Genomic DNA, 22138 nt, shown 5'->3' on the forward strand with positions numbered 1-22138 from the left:
TGCTGGTTTGTTGGTATTGTGATTCTCAACTGTATACCCCTGCAAGACATCTCGCGATGTTGTACTTTATGTTTGCTGTACCCAAAAATTGATGTTGTTCATTCCCAAAGCTTTTGCAAAGTGTAATATATCTGTTTATTTTCATTCGTCCGTCCGTCATGTGAACCTTAAACAAATAAAGTTGCAAAAAATTATATAGACACACTCTTCAAGTTCAACTTAAATGTCAAACAAAGAAACAACAAATGAATATGTATTACACAGTAATACTATCCTGTTTAAAAGAAGCCACTTAAAATGTTCTCTGCAAGTTCTGTGTCTAAATGCTGTATGTTCAGTGTTAGGTTTGTCTGAGTGTCCGACACAATGTAGTCTCTTGACCTCTAGAGATCCACCCCTTTCCTGGTGAAAGGCTGCATAACACTTACTGTTGTCACCCCTCTATCTGTGCGTAGATGCTTACACTACCTTTATGCAGGATATCTTAACACTAAAATCTATGTGTAGTCATGTGAAGGCACCATATTCTGCTGGTTGTCCCAACTCCTATCTATTTATGGTCACGTAGAGTGACCTTTTCAAAGATATTATGTGGTGTCAAATCAAGCGTACACATTTGCTGGATGTCTGTTCCTCGTAACTGTGTATTTGTTGCATACACGTGGCGTACGCATAGTAAAGCTTTGTGTACATGAGATATACAACAGAGTGTCTAATATGCTCTGTGAGAGCATTCAGGGACGACTGTATTCCAAGTTATATTTGAACTGACACGCCCCCACTGACCCACTTTCCAGGATTTAGGAGCTACCCCACCTCTGCCCGTGTGTGAGAGTATCGAATTGCGAAAGGCGACCTCTGCTTCACAACCTACGTTAAATTTACAGATGTTTAGCTCGGAGATCGTTAGCCATTACGGCATTACTCAGTTGCCATTGGCAATGCCCGACGGCGATGAGGACAGCGAGGTTGCTATGGAAACGGATGAGGTGACATTGCCATGCTGAAATGCCGCCCCCTCTTGCACGATGATATTGACGTTAACGAGTGCATGACTGCCATGTTGATTGAAATGATAACGAATGTTGGCGAATTTGAAGATTAATAAATATGTTATGTCTAATTTTAGTAATTTGAAACCTTTGAATCTTGAAAATGATTTTTATCTTATAACTAATTATTTTGAATGCTTATTGATATATTTGAACATTATATAAATTACATTGATTAAACATATAGCTTTGAATTCGATTGAACATTAAAAAAATGTACGTAAAAACTCACCATGTGACTGTTGTTATGTACATATGGTTTGGTATATTTGGATAAAGATTTCAAAGGTTTCATTTGATATGTTTAGTAATGAGCTCATATATATTCAGCCTGAACTAATTGATGCTAAGTATCTTGTTACAGGTTAAAAACCAATATATTTTGACTGTATTTATTGTTTGCAGATATGCCTGTCCACGTTACAAACAATTAATAATTAAACTTTACTAATCCTTAGACCAGGGCCAATGTTTGCTCTGCAGGTCTCTAGAAGTGGTGACATGTAGTGTGATGTGTAGCCTATGTGTAACTAACAGCAGATATTAAACAATCGAATACAAGTTAAATCCTCACATGTTTATCATTAAAATGTAAGTTCTTAAAAGAGTTTCATTAAGGCATGTTAAGTCCGGTTTATGTAAGGTTGTTTATTGTGCCTGTCAAAACTTCAATAAAATGTTGCTTCATTAAAAGAAATTTGTAGTTAAGTTACATTATATCCTATGAAAGTGAGTGATTTATAGAACCATTATAATAATGCTAGTCCAAACTACAAAGAAAGACATTAAGACACCCATGATTGTTGCTAACATTCTTTGAGTAAGAACTTTAAAACAGTAAGGAAATCTTTATGAAAGGTATTAACCCTATTAAATAAGGCATCATAAGGGGTTTCATGACACTATAATGAAAGCAAATTCCTTAATAGTTATCATAATTGACTTTGTATGAAATGAAAGCTCATATGTTAGATACTTAGTAAGCAATTAATTGTTGTTGTTGTATTAAGAGCTTAACAGTCTGCTGTGTGCTTTACTAACACAACTTTGAACTTTTAACAATTAAGATATTTTATACAATTTCCATTTAGATTTTGAGCAGTTCATATCAACATCTTTTTATTCATCCATTCTTAAGTGTTATTTGTCAATGTTTAGTCAAATGTTTAATATTCTCTTTGTATTAAGAAATTTACTAGCTAAATCTGTAGTTTTAGATTTGTGTATACTATTTGTGTCTTACAGTCTGCTTAGGCTTTTTGATTGATTTCAATCTATTGTAGAAGCTGTTGCAGTGATATGTTTTGTAATACTGCAAAATCATTATAAGTCATGGACACATATCTTCATTGATATTGTAGGTTGACTGTTCCATGTATTAAACCCTTTACCACTTAGAAACGTATTTTGGTGTGTTTGTAGTCCCATAGAAAGTTACATTTAATTAAATACCTTTCTTAATAGATTCAAATTTTAAAGGCTTCATTTCCAACCCATAGATACTGATGAGCAGCAAACAGCATAAAACCTGAAAAGACTGGGAGTAACTCGCAATCTGTTCTGGTTGTATGCTGTTTACTGCTTATCAGTATCCTACGGTTGGAAATGAAGCCTTTAAAACTTGAATCTAGTAAGAAAAGTCTTCAATTAAATTTAACTTTCTAAGGGACTACAAACACATCAAAATGAGTGTCAGTATCTAAGTGGTAAAGGGTTAAATAGGTATCTAAGTGGTGCAGATTAAACCCTCCTGATGAGTCCCAAGCATTTGTTGCATGCAGACTGATAGTGTGTGCTGGCGTGTTCACAGGAACACAAGACGGAGATTGATGCGCGCTCGGGCACGTTCCAGGCCTTTGAGACGTTTGGTCAGCAGCTGCTCCAGAACCATCACTACGCCAGCGAGGATGTGAGAGTCAGGCTAGAGGAACTGGCGCAGGCTAGAGAGGAACTTGAGCAGTAAGTGTAATGATGTTATGTCGCTGCTTTTTTCACGGGACAATGTGGGGAAGTGGTGGAGAAATCTCATAGTTGCTTAACTATCTGTGCCGGAATAAGCTTTCTAAGTTTAAACTTAAACCTATTTAGTTTAGCTTGATTGCATCGAAAGCTTAAGGTCTTATAAAAATGCTCTCAAGTCTGTTTCCTGGGTAGAACCAGTCCTTGGTGTCTTAAGGGGCAATCTAAAGAGCTACAGAAATGAGCTATTTGCAACTTATCCTTTTAACAATACTAAAGCAAAATTACATCTATTCTCTCCCCACAGGGCATGGATCCAGCGCCGTATGAAGCTAGACCAGTGCCTGGAGCTGCAGCTGTTCTACCGTGACTGTGAGCAGGCTGAGTTCTGGATGTCGTCCCGCGAGGCGTTCCTGTCTGGAGACCAGGTGGATGGAGACAATGTCGAGACTCTCATCAAGAAACACGAGGACTTTGATCGTGCCATTGATGGACAGGTAGGTGGCACCTGAATGGCAGAGAGGTCTGGGCTGGTATTCCCATAGCATCTTGGGAAAATTTTAACTTAATTTGCACTTACGATAATAGGTTCATATCCAATTGTCTGTTAGCAATGTTGTGTCTTCTTTTTAAGAACAGGTACAATTTTAATAGTTATCTTTATTTACTTGTTTACAAATGTAAAAGTACATAAACATGGGAGAGGCTAAAGCTATTTTCTCGAGTTTTCCATAATGAAATTCGGTAATTTTCGAATCTAAGAAAGTAATTTACACAGTGTTTACATGGTTAATATAAATTTTACCCACTCATTGTATCATTAAACAGATTTTTCTTTGATCTGCAGAATAAATGCTTTTAAATTTTCAAAAATTGGCCTGTTTTACAAGTCTACTCTATAAATCAAACTATTCCTGATCCACACAAAGCCCTTATTTTAAAATAAACAATACATAGCATATCAATTTTTTGTAGTGACTTTTTATGCCCCCGGATCGAATGATCGGGGTATATTATTTTTGGCCTGTCTGTCTTTCTTTCTGTCTGTCATTCTGTCCCAAAACTTAAACCTTACTGTAAAGTTTTGCAATAAGTTTTGAAATATTGAACATAGCAACTTGATATTTGGCATGCAAGTGTATCTCATGGAGCTGCACATTTTGAGTGGTGAAAGGTCAAGATCATCCTTCAAGGTCAAAGGTCAAAATAAGAAGAAAAACTGGCGCATTAGGGGGCATTGGGTCTCTGACAAACACATCTCTTGTTTATATTAATCCTACACAGTGATTATTAAATACTTGTTATTGTATATTGATTAAAAGATTTATCAGTTCTCTGTATTGTGTCCGTTTGTTTACAGCAAGAGAAGATTCAGGCCCTCCAAGTGTTTGCAGACCAGCTGATTGGTGGTGAACACTACGACGCTGATGCCATCGAGGATAAACGTGACCAGGTCCTAGTTAGGTAAGCCGGAACTGTTCATGCTATCAAGACTTCAATATGATAAATTGGTGCACTGAATAAAATACATTTCATATTTGATTTTGGTTTTGTAAACTTTTGAATGAATATGTTCAAAAGGCTCTTGGATAATTTTTTAAACAATTTAATGATGAATTTGACACTTATTTGTCCATAGTTGATGACGATTTCTGCAAAATATTATCAATGGTAATAACAATCTGTTGACCTCTCTAAATGTGACATTGTCCTCCATCACTATAGTGAGGGACATATTGTTTTTGCCCTGTCTGTTGGTTGGTTGGTTGGTTTACCCAAACTTTAACATTTTGCCATAACTTTTGCAATATTGAAGATAGCAACTTCATATTTGGCATGCATGTGTATCTCATGGAGCTGCACATTTTGAGTGGTGAAAGGTCAAGGTCATCCTTCAAGGTAAAAAAAACAAATCCAATGGAAGTAATAAGCTTTTAAGTGAGATAATTATCTGAACCTGCCAAAAGAAAAAAATATAATAAATAAAAGCGGCGCAGAAGGGGACATAGTGTTTCTGACAAACACATTTCTTGTTGACCTTAATTTTCATTTGCAGATGGTTGACCTTCCCTTATACTGTTGCCTTTGCTTTTCCTCTATTTGTAACCTGGGCCTTTCCTCTTAACCTCTCCTCTGACCCTGACATCTTTTTGCCTGCAGATGGAAGAACCTGAAGGATGCCCTGATTGACAACCGGTCCAAGCTGGGAGAGGCCCAGACGCTGCAGCAGTTCTCTCGGGACGCTGACGAGATGGAGAACTGGCTGCAGGAGAAGCTGCAGATTGCCAGCGACGAGTCCTACAAGGACCCCACCAATATACAGGTAGGTGGCAACTCTACCAATATTCATGTATGTGGCAACCCCACCAATATACAGGTAACAGGCAACCAAACCCCACCACATGATAGCATATCAGTTATGCTGATAGAGTTCCGAGATAAACATTTGCAAGCTGCTTTAGGATAAATGTTTTAAGTAGATTTTATCTTCGATTTCGTATAACTAATTAACTCTTTGCATGCTGGGAAATTTGTCGTCTGCTAAAATGTCGTCTGCTGAATTTCTAAAATTAGCATTTTCTTCGATTTTTATTTCAAAGAATACTATCAGAATAGCAAACAGTTTGGCGTCTCATCAGGATCCAAACTGTTTGCAAAGGCCTTCAAAATTCGGTTCCAGCACTGAAAGAGTTAAACTGATTCTCCTGTCAGTAAGCCTCACGTGCTATCTACCCTGATCATTCATGTTTGTGTTACAGAGCAAGCACCAGAAGCACCAAGGTTTCGCGGCTGAACTTGCGGCCAACGCTGACAGACTGAAGGCCCTGATGGCCACTGGACAAGGTAAATATTTGTGGCATAGTGTTTGGGGTGGGATTTCATCCCCTTTCAGCTGATTTCCTCTCTTTCACTGCCAAAAAAGTTTGCTGTTGTTCATATACAAAATGAAAAATTTGATGTCTCTGTTTCATTTTTATACGCCCGTATAAAATACGGGACGTATTATGTGAAACCCCTTGGCGGGCGGGCGGGCGGGCAGCGGGCGGAAGGCATCACTTTGTCCGGACTCTAATTCAAATTGTATTCATCCGATCTTCACCAAACTTGGTCAGCAGTTGCATCTAGTTGATATCTAGGCCAAGTTCGAATATGGGTCATGCCGGGTCAAAAACTAGGTCATAGGGTCAATAAGTGCATTTTCAAAGGGGCCACTTTGTCCGGACTCTATTTCAAATTGTATTCATCCGATCTTCACCAAACTTGGTCAGCAGTTGCATCTAGTTGATATATAGGCCAAGTTCGAATATGGGTCATGCCGGGTCAAAAACTAGGTCATAGGGTCAATTAGTGCATTTTCAACGGCGCCACTTTGTCCGGACTCTTATTCAAATTGTATTCATCCGATCTTCACCAAACTTGGTCAGTAGTTGCATCTAGTTGATATCTAGGTCAAGTCCGAATATGGGTCATGCTGGGTCAAAAACTAGGTCAAAGGGTCAATTAGTGCATTTTACTTTGTCCGGACTCTAATTCAAATTGTATAAATCTTATCTTCACCAAACTTGGTCAGTAGTTGCATCTAGTTGATATCTAGGCCAAGTTCGAATATGGGTCATGCCAGGTAAAAAACTAGGTCATAGGGTCAATTAGTCCATTTTCAACAGCGCCACTTTGTCCGGACTCTTATTCAAATTGTATTCATCCGATCTTTACCAAACTTGGTCAGTAGTTGCATCTAGTTGATATCTAGGTCAAGTTCGAATATGGGTCATGTCGGGTCAAGAACTAGGTCATAGGGTCAATTAGTGCATTTTCAACGGCGCCACTTTGTCCGGACTCTAATTCAAATTGTATTCATCCGAAACTTTTAAACAACTTTTTATCCTGCGTCAAAGTGGTATGGGGGTATAAGTCACATTCAGTGACAAAGCTCTAGTTCAAGTTGAATTCACCAAACTTGGTCAGAGGTAGTATATAGATTATATATCAGTCAGGTCTGATTGGAGACATGCAACCGATTAACACATGCAATATTTTTATGCAATATTTTTATCCAGTTTTATTTTGCGATATTTTCATCGGGTTTATTTTTTTCGCGATTTTTGAAATTTTTTTTTGCTTATTTCCAAAACTAATACATCAATCATCAGTGTATCATCTCCAATGGCACACGAATCGGGCGTATATTGCTCCGTCATGCGGCGCTCTTGTTTCACTTAAGATAAAGGTATATATCGATTGAAAGTTTTTAAGTTTGTAAGCTTTTGCCTGCATTTATTCTTGAGCATCCTGATCAAAGTTAAGCTTGTGAGTTGTGGTACAGGTGTGAATCTCATTCAGGGAAAACTGGGCTTAACTCTTTCAGTGCGGGAACCGAATTTTGAAGGCCTGTGCAAACAGTTTGGATCCAGATGAGACGCCACAGAACGTGGCGTCTCATTAGGATCCAAACTGTTTGCTATTCTGATAGTATTCTTTGAAAAAAATTGAAGAAAATGCTCATTTTAGAAATATAGCAGACAACATTTTAGCAAACGACAAATTTCCCAGCATGCAAAGGCTTAATACATGTGGGTAAAGTACCATCCCAGATTAGCCTGTGCTGTCTTCTCATGCCAATAAGATACGACACTTTCTGCTTTTATTGTATATTTCATTTGAAGGAAGTCTCTTTAGTGAACATGCAGTGAAGATTGAAAGTGAAACACTGATTGGCCGGCTTGGACTTTACAGTTTAATCTGGGACAACGCTTTATGCACATGCATTAAAACCAATTTCAGAAAACTAGGCTCATATCATTGTATTACTCCTTTCATTGACAGCCCTGATAGACAAGCACAAGTGCGCAGGCTCAGAGCCGGCGGTGCAGGCGCGACTGAAGAGCCTGGCAGAGCAGTGGGAGACGCTGGTGGACAAGTCAGCAGAGAAGAGTGAGAAACTGAAAGAGGCCAGCAGGCAGCAGACGTACAACGCAGGGGTCAAGGACATTGAGTTCTGGCTTGGAGAGGTACATGAATGCACCAGGAGGTTTTGTTTAATGATTAAGATCGCTACAGATATGTTCTAGAGTGTTTGGTCTGTGACATTGACCATAAAAATGAAGAATATTTTTTTCTTGCTTGAAAATATTTCAATTAAAAAGGTTTGGTTATGCAATCAGTATAATCATTATAAAAGATGTGGTTATAGAATTGATTTCATTTTATTTAACAAAAATAATTCTTCAAGTTTTTAAGTAGCACTACCAGAGCTCCAGATAAGGATTTGTGAAATTCTTAACGTTACTACCAGATTTTCAAAAATAATGCTTAACTAAGAAATTTTATTCTTAACATTACTACTAAGTTTTGGAAAATAATTCTTAACTTTTCTAAATGACCTAAAAATAAATAATAATGGTTATTTTTATTTAAAAAATAAACATACTAGCAACTTAATTTAAACGAGTTCAACAGTGTCTATTCAGTATTATACAATTTTATTTTTCAAATACCTTCATATGCCCAAACCGTGCTAAGATTGCATGCCTTAGATGAATTTTTACATATTTCACATTTAAAACAAGTCTCCCCTTCAATCTTTTCAACTATTGGCCATGGGAATTGTCCCTTCCACTCGTTCAATGTTTTCTTGCTTAAGTTTGGACCCGTCGTGTCGCGTTTTTTTTAGCTTTTCCGACTGTTTCGGCAACTGAACATACAACATCGTATAAGATCTTTACTATAATGTCTTTCTTAACATTCAACTTCGGCTCACTTTGCGTACAATATGTTAAAAGCCTGTTTTTGCACGCTTTGCAGTTTTTTAGGATGCTCTCTGTGCGCCGCCATTGTTTTTTGACAGATAGACTGTACACGCTTTGATTGGAAAAAATGCACTTTGTTAAACAAACCCGATAACCATTTTATATAAGCACCTAAAAGATCTTTAATATGCGAAAAGAACTCAATCAAAATCGATACGAACTGATGTAAAAATATTTTTCGTAACTTGATTTTGTAATTCTTAATGGTACGACAAGATTTCAAAATAAATACGTAACGGACTTGAAAATAATTCGTAATTACGAAAATACGACCCTTATCTGGAGCTCTGACTACAATTCTCTGGTATTTCACACAATTAAACTAATAATTTATTTACGAGTCTCTCTCTTGGAAAAAGGGTTTTATGCTTCTGCATGAAGTGTGGTCCAAGATTAGCCTGTGCACTCCCCACAGGCTAGTCACTGACAGCATTTTCCGACGTTACTGGATTTTCACTAATAAGAGTCTGTATTTAAACCAAAAAGTTCATAAATGTAGGAAGTATTTTCCCTATTTAGACTGCACCGACTGATCTAGGAGGAAACTTAAGGCACATGCAGTAAACCCAGTTTTCTGAAAGTGGGACTTCATTGCATATAATCATTTTCATCAATGATAATCATAAGCATATATTTTTTAGGTTGAGCAGATGCTGGCTAGTGAGGAGTACGGCAAGGACCTGGCCTCCGTACAGAACCTTGCAAAGAAGCACCAGCTCCTGGAGGCTGACATAGCGGCCCACGAGGACCGCATCAGGGACCTCAACCAGCAGGCTGACCAGTTCATCGAGAGCGGCGTGTGGGACGCAGAGAGCATCGAGGTCCGCAAGAGGACCATCAACGAGAGATACGAGAAGTAAGTTAGGGGGAGGTAACTCTTTCCTGATTTGATGCGAAGCTTTAATGGCTATACACTACCAGCATAAAACCAGAACAGCCTGCGAGTAACTCAAAGTCTGTTCAGGTTCTATAATGTTTGCTGCTCATCAGTATATCAGGGTTGGAAATGAAGCCCTTGAAACTTGAATATCTGAAGAAAGGTCTTTCAATTAAATTGATGTTTTTTTAAGAACTACAAACTTGTAAAGATGCTGATCTAAGTAGTAAAGGTTTAAAGGAATTTTTTGCAAGAACAAAATATTGTGTTGTAAAATAAGAACAGAGGGGTCGACATAATGACTATCTTCAAGTCATATGAGAAATAATGTTCATATAGTTGCTGTGAAATATTTAGCATTACGAACAACATAAAATGAGTGGGTTTGCACTGTATAAGAAATTTTCAGAAACTTTTTATTCTAAAAGAGCAAAGACTGAATATAGGAAATATTAAAAGACAACATTTATTGGAAATCACCTTTTTCTCAAAAAGACTATGCAGAATTAAAATTTGATCCTGTATATGTTCATTTCAGGATCAAGGAGCTTGCCATCACGAGAAAGACTCGTCTCAATGAGGCCAATACCATGCACCAGTTCCTGAGAGACATTGATGATGAGGAGGCCTGGATCAAGTACGTACAACAAGGCTTCTCAGAGAATTTCTGATTTTTACAAACTAGAAGTTTGAGACTGAAGTTTTCTCAATTTAAGAAGTTTGAAGTTCACAATTTTAAAAAGTTTGCGACTCATTTTTTCCTAATTATGAACAGTTTTCAACTCGTTTTAACAATTTTTAAAAGATCGCGATTGATTTTTTCACAAAATGAGGACACAAAGGCAGCTTCACAGAGATCAGGAAAAAAACAACTGTCTAGAGATTTCATTATGTACAATAAATAGATTAAAGTATTTACAGCCTAGAGATTTAAGTGTCTTCAATCTAGAGATTTAAGTATGTAAATTCTAGAGATTAAAATCTGTACTTTATGGAAATTAAAGTATATACTATTCAGAGATTGAAGTATGTACAATCTAGAGATTTATTTATGTACAATCTAGAGATATAAGTTGTTGATAAACAGGGGTCATGTTTTTGCAATAGGGACAAGAGACACATTGTACTATATTCTGGTCAGCATCACAACATCATTTTTTCAGTACTTTAAATTTTATAATGGTGTTCTTTATCTCTAGAAAATTGAGGAAGAAGCATGTTGGAATATGAATTATTTAGGTGATTTGTTTATACGAAATGCAGAGTTTGTTATGGCAAATATTATGATATTATTTGAGTACATTTTGCCACTCTTAGTTTAGATGCCCTGCTAGTAACTGGGTGAGTAGGCCTGTGAACTCATTACTCTGTCCAGCCTGTCTTGGAGTCTTTCTATAGCCTGATACAAATCTGGTCTCAAAGACAATACTGTCATGTCATGCCCTATGGGATATAAACTACAATTAGGCAGTGCTCTGTGAAAAAGGGGTTTAATGCATGTGCGTAAAGTGTCGTCCCAGATTAACTTGTGCAGTCCGCACAGGCTAATCAGGGACGACACTTTCGGCTTTTATGATATTTTCTGTGCAAAAAAGTCTCTTCTTAGCAAAGATACAATTTAGGCGAAAGTGTCATCCCTGATTAGCATGTGCGGACTGCACAGGCTAATCTGTGACGACGCTTTACACACATGCATTAAACCCCCCCTTTTCACAGAGCACAGCCTAATTATTAAGTATGAGCATGTCACTTTCAAATACTGTGAATTGTTCCATGTAATATTTAAATTAATTAATCGAAAGTCATTATTCTCTGTTCTTCAATGGTATATGTACTTTGACCTCCACCTGTGACAAGATTGTGTTAAGCTACTTACTTTCACTCTATAAATCTTTTTTTTTGTATTTGATTGCAGAATATGTTCTACTTCTCTTATAAAAAAATTGAACTTGTAGGAAATGTGAACTAGTATTGCCAAATGTGACATGATTAGCATGCTGTGTTTACAAAATAAATCAGACTTAAAACACAGTTTACTTTCATAGGATCTTTCGTCTATAAAATCTAACAACACGTTAAACTTGCGACTGAAGCTTAAATTTTACAAAATAATGTCAATTCTCATTGTTCCTTATATTGTGAACATGTGAAAGTGCTCATATGTAATGCATTGACATACCAGAGGTTACGATAACATAGTCCACACAGTCTGGTCTGCTTACGAGACCGCTACACCTTGCCTGTCTTCATAGCAGACACAGCGTAACTCCCGACCAGACTGCACTATACGCAGGATGGTTTGAACTATGCTTTCTGCATATGGCATAAGACCCATTTTGACATGATGCTGCTCATTGTATCATAATGTAAATATGCCCTATCTGGGTTTTATTTCTCCTATTTTCAGCTAGTTTTACAACTTGTTTCCAAATGATCTTGGTTAACAACCTAGTAAGAGTGGTTGTGTATTTCCCTACAATCAGGTGGTTCCACGATCACAGCCCTGCTTCTGATGTTTTACAAGGTATGTTCACTGCCCATTTCTGTTGAGTTTATCACTTGGTCTTGTTTGTGTTACAGGGAGAAAAAGCTGCTGGTTGGTTCAGAGGACTATGGGAAGGACTTGACAGGTGTGCAAAATCTTCGTAAGAAACACCGACGTCTTGAGGCTGAGCTGGCCAGCCACGAACCTGCCATACAGGTACAGTGTAGCCATACAGGTCAAGTGTAGCCATACTGATGATACAGGTAGAGTGTAGCCTGCCATGAAGGTAGAGTAGCTGTCACGGTAGAGTGTAGCCTGCCATGTAGAGTGAAGCCAATATGGTAGAATGTAGCCCACCTTACCGGTGGAGTGTAAACATAATGGTAGAGTGTAGCCATAAGTCATATAAGTAGAGTTTTGCCTGTCATACAAGTGTAGTGTCGCGGTGGCATAGTTTAGCTTTATGATTTTAAAATCATTTACATTTTGTCAATATTCATGCTTCAGTCTGCATGTCAATATGTGACTAATCATAGGATAAGAATCAGAGCAGCGAAAATTGTCGTCCCTGATTAGCCTGTTCAGACTGCACAGGAAAATCTGAGACAACACTTAACGCACATGCATTAAGCACAGTTTTCCCAGAAAGCACCTCATTAGCACAATCCCGCAAACAAGCTCTTTGAAAGTCTGCTATGCTGTTTCAGGCGGTGCAGGAGACGGGAGCTAAGCTGATCAGTGAGTCTGACATCAACACGGCCGACATACAGCACAGGCTGGAGCAGCTGGCCGAGAGCTGGGAGGAACTCAAGAACATGGCCGAGAACAGAGGCCAGATGCTGGAGGAGTCTCATGCGTTTCAGCAGTTCTCAGCCAATGTAGATGAGGAGGAGGCGTGGATAGCAGAGAAACAGAGGCTGTTGTCTGGTGGAGACCTCGGGGACACCATGGCTGCAGTCCAGGGTCTGCTGAAGAAGCATGAAGTATTTGAGACGGACTTCCACGTGCACAGGGATCGTTGTCAGGAGGTGCAGAAGGAGGGAGAGAAGCTCATGCATGAGGTAAACCAGCGGGATTGATTGTCATGGCAAGCCTTTCAAGCTCAGATACGCACTTTGACACTTTGTAGTCACATAGATGTTGTATACTTCAATGAGAATTTTACTGCATTACTTTTATGTTATCAATTTACTGAATATTTCTACAAATATGACATATGCCAGGCAGCAATAATATATTTTTGTAAATACCCTCCTATGGACTTTTAAGATAGGCTATGATAGTGTTTCAGCATACTTGATGAAAGTAGAAGAGTAACATACAAGTTATTAATGTATATATTTCTATGTATATGATATATTTTATACTTATATTATTAATATTTATTACTCTTTCCAGGGCAATCACAACCGTGAGAGCATCGCCCAGCGTATCAAGGGCCTGCAGGACAAGTTATCTTCCCTTGAAGAGGCAGCTGCTCTCCGGAAGGCAGGGCTCATAGACAACTCCGCCTTCCTGCAGTTCATCTGGAAGACGGACGTGGTGGAGAGCTGGATAGCTGACAAGGAGACGCAGGTCCGGTCTGACGAGTATGGGCGAGACCTGTCCTCTGTACAGACACTGCTCACTAAACAGGTAGGAGGGCTGTTAGTTATCAGTAACTTGGGCTTGATTGTGATTATATGAGTCGTGTTCTGAGAAAACTGGGCATAATGCATGTGCGTAAAGTGTAGCCCCAGATATGCTGTGCAGTCAGCACAGACTAATCAGGGACGACAGGTTCAACTTTTATAACATTTTTCATTAGAATGAAGTCTCTTCTTAGCAAAAACCCAAATTTAGGCGGAAAGTGTCGTCCCTGATTAGCCTGTGCGGACTGCACTTTACCCACATGTCGTCCCTGATTAGCCTGTGCGGAGTGCACTATACCCACATGCATTAAGCGCTGTTTTATCAGAGTGGGGCGCATATTTTATGGGGAGGTTTTCTCAGGGTATGTTAGTCTGTTCAACTGGACCAAATCCTTGTCATGGTCACTAAAATGCAGCAATTATGTTTGTTTGGGATTATTTTCTATTATTGCTGATGTTCTAGGCTTCTTTGTTACACAAATTTAAAGCTAAGGTTTATTTTTCATTTGTTGTTGATGGTTTTTGTTATCAGATATTATTGGCTTTTACTTAGCTGTATATTATTTAATATTGGTGAATGGTGTCACAGTAGAGCTGTAACGATTTGGTTCGATGCATCGAAAAACCGGTTCAATGCCGCCGATTCGTTTTCGATACCAATACGGCCAATTTCGATTCGATTCACTACAATCTCGATTGATCCGCATTTTAAACCTTACTTTCCAAATCCGTCGTCTAAATGTTCTTGTCATTTGTAATACGTCTTGTGATTGGTCAATAGTCAATATGGCATCCAATGAATGAATGAATAACATGCTGAGCAATACATCAGCCGGTAAAATAGCTTCTTCAACCATGCCGAAAGACGCATCGTCAAAATTATAATAAAAAGTATGGGAACATTTCGGGTTTCGCGAAGGTTCTGATGCAAAGGCAACTTGCAAAACGTGTTTTGTTGACGTAAGTTACCCATATGGTTTGTTTCCTAAACTGTGTGCATTCTGTTAAGAAGTCAACTGGAAGTTGTTTATATACTTACATGTTTTTTTTCTGTTAAACACATGTGGTACATTGTGCATTTTATGTTATTTAAGAATAACCCAACAGGAAGTTTTGTTAAATAAATTTGTTACTTATAAAACAATGTTGCGGTTTTAAATTTCATTTAACAATTTAAACACTTTAAATGTACAACATAATAAGTTAATAGCAAATACCCTACATAGTAATTCATACTCTGGACAAACCAAACATGAAATAGTTTGCAAAATAAGCAGCAAATAGTTTAATCTGAATCGAATGGAAAATAATAGAATCGGACCATTTGGTATCGGAATCGAATAGAATCGAATGATTGGTGAATCGTTACAGCTCTATGTAACAGCATGTTTTGCTACATTGTTCTTTATTGTCCCCTACCAGTTTCACCAGAGGGGTCTTATAGTTTGCGCTCTGTCTGTCCTTCACAATTTTCTGGATCCTGTGATAACTTAAGAAGTTCTTAATATTTTTTCATGAAACTTGAAACATGGATAGATGGCAGTATGGACATTATGCACATCATTTCATTTTGGTCCTACGTAAAAAATTCTGGTTGCTATGGCAACAAATAGACCAGAAATACTGCTGAAAATGGTGATTTTTTCTGGATCCTGCGATAACTATAAAAGTTCTTAATATTTTTTCATGCAACTTGAAACATTGATAGATGGCAATATGGACATTATGCACGTCATTTCATTTTGTTCCTACATCAAAAATTCTGGTTGCTATGGCAACAAATAGACTAGAAATACTGCTGAAAATGGTGTTTTTTTCTGGATCCTGCGATAACTTAAAATGTTCTTCATATTTTTTCATGAAACTTGAAACATGGATAGATGGCAATATTGACATTATGCACGTCATTTCATTTTGTTCCTACGTCAAAAATTCTGGTTGCTATGGCAACAAATAGACTAAAAAAACTGCTGAAAATGCTGGATTTTTTTTATCCTGCGATAACTTTAAACGTTCTTAATATTTTTTCATGAAACTTTAAACATGGATAGATGGCAATATGGACATTATGCATGTCATTTCATTTTGTTCCTACGTCAAAAATTCTGGTTGCTATGGCAACAAAAAAAAAAAAAGATTTTTTTTCCTGACAATGGTGGAATTTCTGACAATGGTGGAGCCGGTAGGGGACATATATTGCTTGGCAATAGCTCGTTTAATTGTGGTCAGTACTAACAGCTAACTTGTAAAAAAAGAAATCAACACATATACTGGCTAATATATATTAGTGTTATTAACTACTGAACTAAAAGTCTTTCTTTTATTCATAGAATCTGTTTATGCATACCAAAACATGTTTAGAAATCATTGTTTACTCATGGGATGTCATTTCATTTCATTGAAGTCATCCAACCATAATAAAGTCATCCAATTTGTCATTCAAAAAAATATGTAGCCATGTGTATGGTCAAATTACAAATTACACTAATTTTAAGATAAAAATATTCGTGATGAGGTATTAATCCTTTCCCAAATAAGAAACAAAGTGAAAATGGCTTTTGCAACCAGCATAAAACCAGAACAGCCTGCGAGTAACTCGCATACTGTTCAGGTTTTATGCTGTTTGCTGCTGATCAGTAACTGAGGATTAGAAATGAAGCCTTTAAAACTTGAATTTAGTAAGAAAGGTATTTAATTAAATGTAACTTTCTAAATGACTACAAATGCGTAAAAATACGTATATAAGATGAAAAGGGTTAATATGAAAAAGCTCGGGTTAAGCATGGGTAAACATTTGCTGTAGTCTGGCTGTGTGACTGCATGTATTGTAGATGAGACAAGCAGCTTCACTGACAGGGTACCTTATGGTGAAGAAGGTAGCTTTCACCCCCAGCATTAATATCCCACCCTGAACAATATGAACATATTACTGGCAAAACACTGTTTTCCTACATGAAATACAACACTATTTAAACACTGCTTCTGTTCATTTATATATTTATATTTGTGTCATCCCCAAGTATCACCTTCTAAATGATTTTCCCATGTATAGATTATATGTCATCATACATACCTTATATAATATCCTGTATTCACACCTTAATGCCCTGTTCTTAGCTGTTCTTATGTTTGTCGTAAGTTCATAAGAAATATTAAGCACTCAACTTTGTCTTCTTATTTAAATTCTGTTTAATGTCAATTATCTCTAAGGCTTTGGGTAAGTTTTTCTGCATGCTTCAGATATTGTAACACAATATCATTCTAGATGGTACTAACATTCATCTAATGGCCATAACTGCAGGCCAGACATCTTGGAGACAGGTGCGCGCAACTTCTATTGGCCAATCAACTTACAGCTGTTGAAATTTTGAATTATTTATAAAAATTTAAGGTTAACAAAATTTAACTGCAATTTTATATTTAAATAAGTAAATAATTCTTAATGTTGTTATGTTGCATGTGTAAGTTATATATCACCCATTTGGTGCATAAAGGTACCATGTGACATTTAAATTAGAAGGCACATGGTATATTTTTTTGCACCAATTGGGCGAATAATTATGCATTTTTTGTGGCCATTATTGCCATATCTCTGAGGGCATAAGTATGTGAATTAAGTACTCATAAATCAGCTTTCCCAGGAAAAGTTTAAGTATGTTTACGGACTGCCATTATATTGCGGAAATACGGTCGAATAGTGTAAGAAATCCAGACAAACATAACAGACTGTCAGCTTGATTGGCTGTTGAAGTTTTAAGCAACTGGACACATTTATGTGAGTTTTGTTCTGGGAAAATTGAGCTTGATGCATTTGCATAGTCCGCACATGCTAATCAGGCACGACACTTTTCGCCTTCATGGAATTTTTCATTTTAAAGATGTTTCTTCTAAACAATCAGTGTAGGCTGAAAGTGTGGTTCCAGATTAGCCTGTGAAAACTGCCCAGGCTAATCTGGGATGACTTTATGCACATGCATAAAACCCAGTTTTCCCAGAACATGGTTCGTACATTCCTGATTCACTGAATTTCCTTACTTGTTCATCTGTGTATCATGACTGCTATTCAGGACACTTTCGATGCCGGCCTTCAAGCTTTCGAGAAGGAGGGCATACAGACCATAACAATCTTGAAGGACCAGCTTATTGCTTCCAAGCATGCCAAGACTGCGTCCATTAAGAAGAGATACGACGATGTCATGAGCAGGTAAGACTGCGTCCATTAAGAAGAGATACGACAATGTCATGAGCAGGTAAGACTGCGTCCATTAAGAAGAGATATGATGATGTCATGAGCAGGTAAGACTGCGTACATTAAGAAGAGATACGACAATGTCATGAGCAGGTAAGACTGCGTCCATTAAGAAGAGATATGATGATGACATGAGCAGGTAAGACTGCGTCCATTAAGAAGAGATATGACGATGTCATGAGCAGGTAAGACTGCGTCCATTAAGAAGAGATACGAGGATGTCATGAGCAGGTAAGACTGTGTCCATTAAGAAGAGATACGACGATGTCATGAGCAGGTAAGACTGCGTCCATTAAGAAGAGATACGAGGATGTCATGAGCAGGTAAGACTGCGTCCATTAAGAAGAGATATGATGATGTCATGAGCAGGTAAGACTGCGTCCATTAAGAAGAGATATGATGATGTCATGAGCAGGTAAGACTGCGTCCATTAAGAAGAGATATGACGATGTCATGAGCAGGTAAGACTGCGTCCATTAAGAAGAGATATGACGATGTCATGAGCAGGTAAGACTGTGTCCATTAAGAAGAGATATGATGATGTCATGAGCAGGTAAGACTGCGTCCATTAAGAAGAGATATGACGATGTCATGAGCATGTAAGACTGCGTCCATTAAGAAGAGATACGACAATGTCATGAGCAGGTAAGACTGCGTCCATTAAGAAGAGATATGACGATGTCATGAGCAGGTAAGACTGCGTCCATTAAGAAGAGATATGACGATGTCATGAGCAGGTAAGACTGTGTCCATTAAGAAGAGATATGACGATGTCATGAGCAGGTAAGACTGTGTCCATTAAGAAGAGATACGAGGATGTCATGAGCAGGTAAGACTGCGTCCATTAAGAAGAGATACGAGGATGTCATGAGCAGGTAAGACTGCGTTCATTAAGAAGAGATACGACGATGTCATGAGCAGGTAAGACTGCGTCCATTAAGAAGAGATATGACGATGTCATGAGCAGGTAACCAGCTGTGGGAATCAATCAGTGGGACTTGTAGAAAATGTTACACTAGTTTAATATTAGGATAAAAGATAATATTATGTTATTTTAAATGAATATTTATTAAAGGTGTATGCATTAAAGATAGAATTGTTGCATAGTTGGGTGTAAAGCAAAATAAATTACTTGTATTATGATTGATGAAAATGTATGTAAAGAGTTTGTAGAAATGTGTAGAAATTGTTGCACATTTAGATATAAGACCAAAAGAATAACACATGATTGATTGATATTATGTCATTTTTTGGGAAAAGGTTCTTTAATGTACATAAATAATTAGCTGTTTTTAACTTTCACATTCATATTGAATATGTACATGAAATGCATGAAAAAAATTGGTAAAGTATACTTACATTAAATTTATGTACAACTTCTATCCAGATGGAAAAAACTGTTGGACGACTCTGACCAGAGGAAGCAGACGTTGCTACGGTTACAGGACCAGTACCGCCAGATTGAGGACCTCTACCTGGCTTTCGCTAAGAAGGCTTCGGCCTTCAACTCCTGGTTTGAGAACGCTGAGGAGGACTTGACTGACCCAGTGAGATGTAACTCGGTAGAGGAAATCAGGGTAAGTATTGGCAGGGAGATCGTTTGGTTGTTAATTGGGCGTTGGTTTACAATATTGTATTAATTTGGTCCGATTATATGACTTTAAAAAGCACTGCTGTTTTGGAAAAACAGCTTTGTTGTTTGTATAATTCCTGCACTAATTGTATTATTCCCCCCTCCCCCAGCATCTGCGTGAGAACCACGAGCAGTTCAAGGCCTCTCTGGAGGCGGCCCAGGATGACTTCAACCAGCTGGCGGCCCTTGACAAGGAGATCAAGAGCTTCAACGTTGGCCCCAACCCATACACCTGGTTCACCATGGACGCACTGCAGGACACGTGGAACAACCTCCAGAAGATCATCAAGGTACGCCCTCTAGCAATAAGAGCAGTGTGGGATATGGAAGTATGGTACTTTGAATGATAAGGGCAGTGAGAGACATGTAAAGTGTTGACTTGCACAAAGGGCAGTGTGAGATATAGGAGTATTTATACTCTTATAATTAAGGGATTTCGAGATACACAGTATTAAGTGTTGCATATACAAGGGTCATGTGTAAGCTTCCAGAGAAAACATTCATTCACTTTACAGTTTCATCAGATTCAAGTCAGTAAATATGGTTGTGATGTTTGCTTTGTTTAGCAACCAATGAATGTGTTTGTGTTGTTACAGGAGCGTGATGTGGACCTGCAGAATGAGCAACAGAGGCAGGAGGAGAATGATCAGCTGAGGAAGCAGTTTGCACAGGCTGCCAACGCCTTCCATGGCTGGCTTACGGACACCAGGTATGTACTGACGGCTTCTTACTACTGGAGTCTTAATATTAGCCTCACTGTGGGAAAACTAATCTGGGACCATTCTTTCGGCTCATTTATTAATCCCAGTTATTTCAGAGCCAGGCTCAGTTGTGAGCTGACAAGCCAACCGGCAGGGCGAGTGAAATAATTTTGGAAAACTGGTCTGTTTCTGTAATGAGAGTCTTAATTCATGGGCCTATAACTCATCGGATGAAAGTTTACATGCATTGTTGAGGTTATTTGCACACTTTTATTCAATCTTTATTTTTGAACTGCACATGTTTTTATCTGATGTATACTTCTTATGTTTGTTGTAAATAAAGACTATCAGAATTTACACTGTATACAGATCGTAATATACAAGGGTATTTCCAATTCTTTTTCTATTTTGATGTTAAGACTTGAAGAGATAACAAGAGGATTGATTTGAAATACATTTCTACATAAATATAGGGCCACCTAGTATAGAGTTTGCGTTCAATTTGCACTATCTGAGTGCTGTGTCTTTAACAGACATTTGCTAACAATGTTTCCTTCCTATTTCTAGGATGTGGCTGTTAGACGGAGGGTTAATATTCCATTTTTGCTAAGTTTTCAGCATGAACTTGCATCCTGACCTTTAGTTGATCAATACAAAACACGTCAATCTTACACATAGTTGCTGATTAAACCCTTTCTCCCATAAGAAGCAAAGTGAAAATGGCTTTTGCAAACAGCATAAAACCAGAACAGCCTGCGATTAAGTCGCAGTCTGTTTAGGTTTTATGCTGTTTGCTGCTCATCAGTAACTAAGGGTTGGACATGAAGCCTTTAAAACTTGAATGTTGTAAGAAAGGTATTTAATCAAATGTAAATTTCTAAATGACTTCAAATCTGTCAAAATGCGTATCTAAGGGGTAAAGGGCTAAGTTCAAGATAGCTATCTGTAGGCATGTGACAAAATGTTTGTTGTAAGCTGAAGATTCTGACTGCTGATTGGTGTTGTTGCAGTTCAAGATTAGCAATGATATTCATGTGTTCCCGGAGACTGTTCTTATTCATAAGTTCAGCATGTGTTCTTTGCCAGTATGATGCATGGCGTGTCCCCAATTTAGTTACCATAGCATACTCGTCTCCCATGGATACCAGACAGTAATTTCTTGTGATCCAAATACTAGTGACTGATCAGCAAGATGGAACTTGCTGACATAATTACCAACTCACGATTACTCTTTGTCATGTAGCGCAGAAGGGCTGGTCAATAAGTGAGAAATTTCTTCTTGAGTCAACCCTTTGCTGCTGTAGTGCCTGACCTGTACATTCTGCAATCGCTTTTTGAGGCTGACCTGGTCTATTATTAGGATTTCAACCCTGCCAGCCCACCTCAGCAGAGGCTGCTCACATAAGATAGCGTGTGCAGGAATGCTCCACAGTTAGATACTAAACCTCTAGTGCCTGGCCGAGTTGTGTAGTCTTCTGACAGGACTTGATTTATGATTAATGTTGTTGTTACTACCACGTACTAATATAATCTGAAAATTCTATTGGTATTTGATCTTTAAATAATTTATCAAAGGTACAACTTTTTCAGTCATAGAAATTAAGAGGAGATAAGTCCATTTAATAATATAATTTGATATTATGCATTTTACTTATTTTTCTGTATGTTTGGGGATGTTTCCTTGGTTTATTGTTAATAAGATGAAGAGTATCAAAGACAATTCTCTACCAAAGCATTTGCATGA

The 22138-nt window shown here is 37.8% G+C and overlaps 1 protein-coding gene and 1 long non-coding RNA gene across 9 annotated transcripts in view; both read left to right on the top strand.

The window, feature by feature from the left end:
- The window catches only part of LOC127864056 (spectrin alpha chain-like), an 81276-nt gene that overhangs the window by 55671 nt on the left and 3467 nt on the right, over positions 1 to 22138 (top strand). For 3 of the 8 annotated variants that reach the window (XM_052403739.1, XM_052403738.1, XM_052403740.1), the window contains 17 exons: positions 2863 to 3011; positions 3319 to 3508; positions 4372 to 4475; positions 5172 to 5334; positions 5771 to 5855; positions 7836 to 8020; positions 9460 to 9674; positions 10234 to 10332; positions 12276 to 12396; positions 12888 to 13241; positions 13579 to 13815; positions 16643 to 16687; positions 17879 to 18015; positions 19448 to 19637; positions 19804 to 19983; positions 20290 to 20402; positions 20962 to 20982. In XM_052403739.1, the coding sequence (XP_052259699.1) occupies positions 2863 to 3011; positions 3319 to 3508; positions 4372 to 4475; positions 5172 to 5334; positions 5771 to 5855; positions 7836 to 8020; positions 9460 to 9674; positions 10234 to 10332; positions 12276 to 12396; positions 12888 to 13241; positions 13579 to 13815; positions 16643 to 16687; positions 17879 to 18015; positions 19448 to 19637; positions 19804 to 19983; positions 20290 to 20402; positions 20962 to 20982 (2588 nt within the window). The remainder of the gene's footprint in view (positions 1 to 2862; positions 3012 to 3318; positions 3509 to 4371; positions 4476 to 5171; positions 5335 to 5770; positions 5856 to 7835; positions 8021 to 9459; positions 9675 to 10233; positions 10333 to 12275; positions 12397 to 12887; positions 13242 to 13578; positions 13816 to 16642; positions 16688 to 17878; positions 18016 to 19447; positions 19638 to 19803; positions 19984 to 20289; positions 20403 to 20961; positions 20983 to 22138) is intronic. The other 5 variants (XM_052403742.1, XM_052403744.1, XM_052403743.1 and 2 more) reach the window with 3 other exon arrangements.
- Positions 6200 to 6865, top strand: LOC127864058 (uncharacterized). The gene is made up of 2 exons (XR_008041411.1): positions 6200 to 6460; positions 6763 to 6865. It is a non-coding gene; the product is annotated as an uncharacterized LOC127864058 (long non-coding RNA).

Source organism: Dreissena polymorpha, unplaced genomic scaffold (assembly GCF_020536995.1).
Source record: "Dreissena polymorpha isolate Duluth1 unplaced genomic scaffold, UMN_Dpol_1.0 chrUn092, whole genome shotgun sequence".
Taxonomy (NCBI): domain Eukaryota; kingdom Metazoa; phylum Mollusca; class Bivalvia; order Myida; family Dreissenidae; genus Dreissena; species Dreissena polymorpha.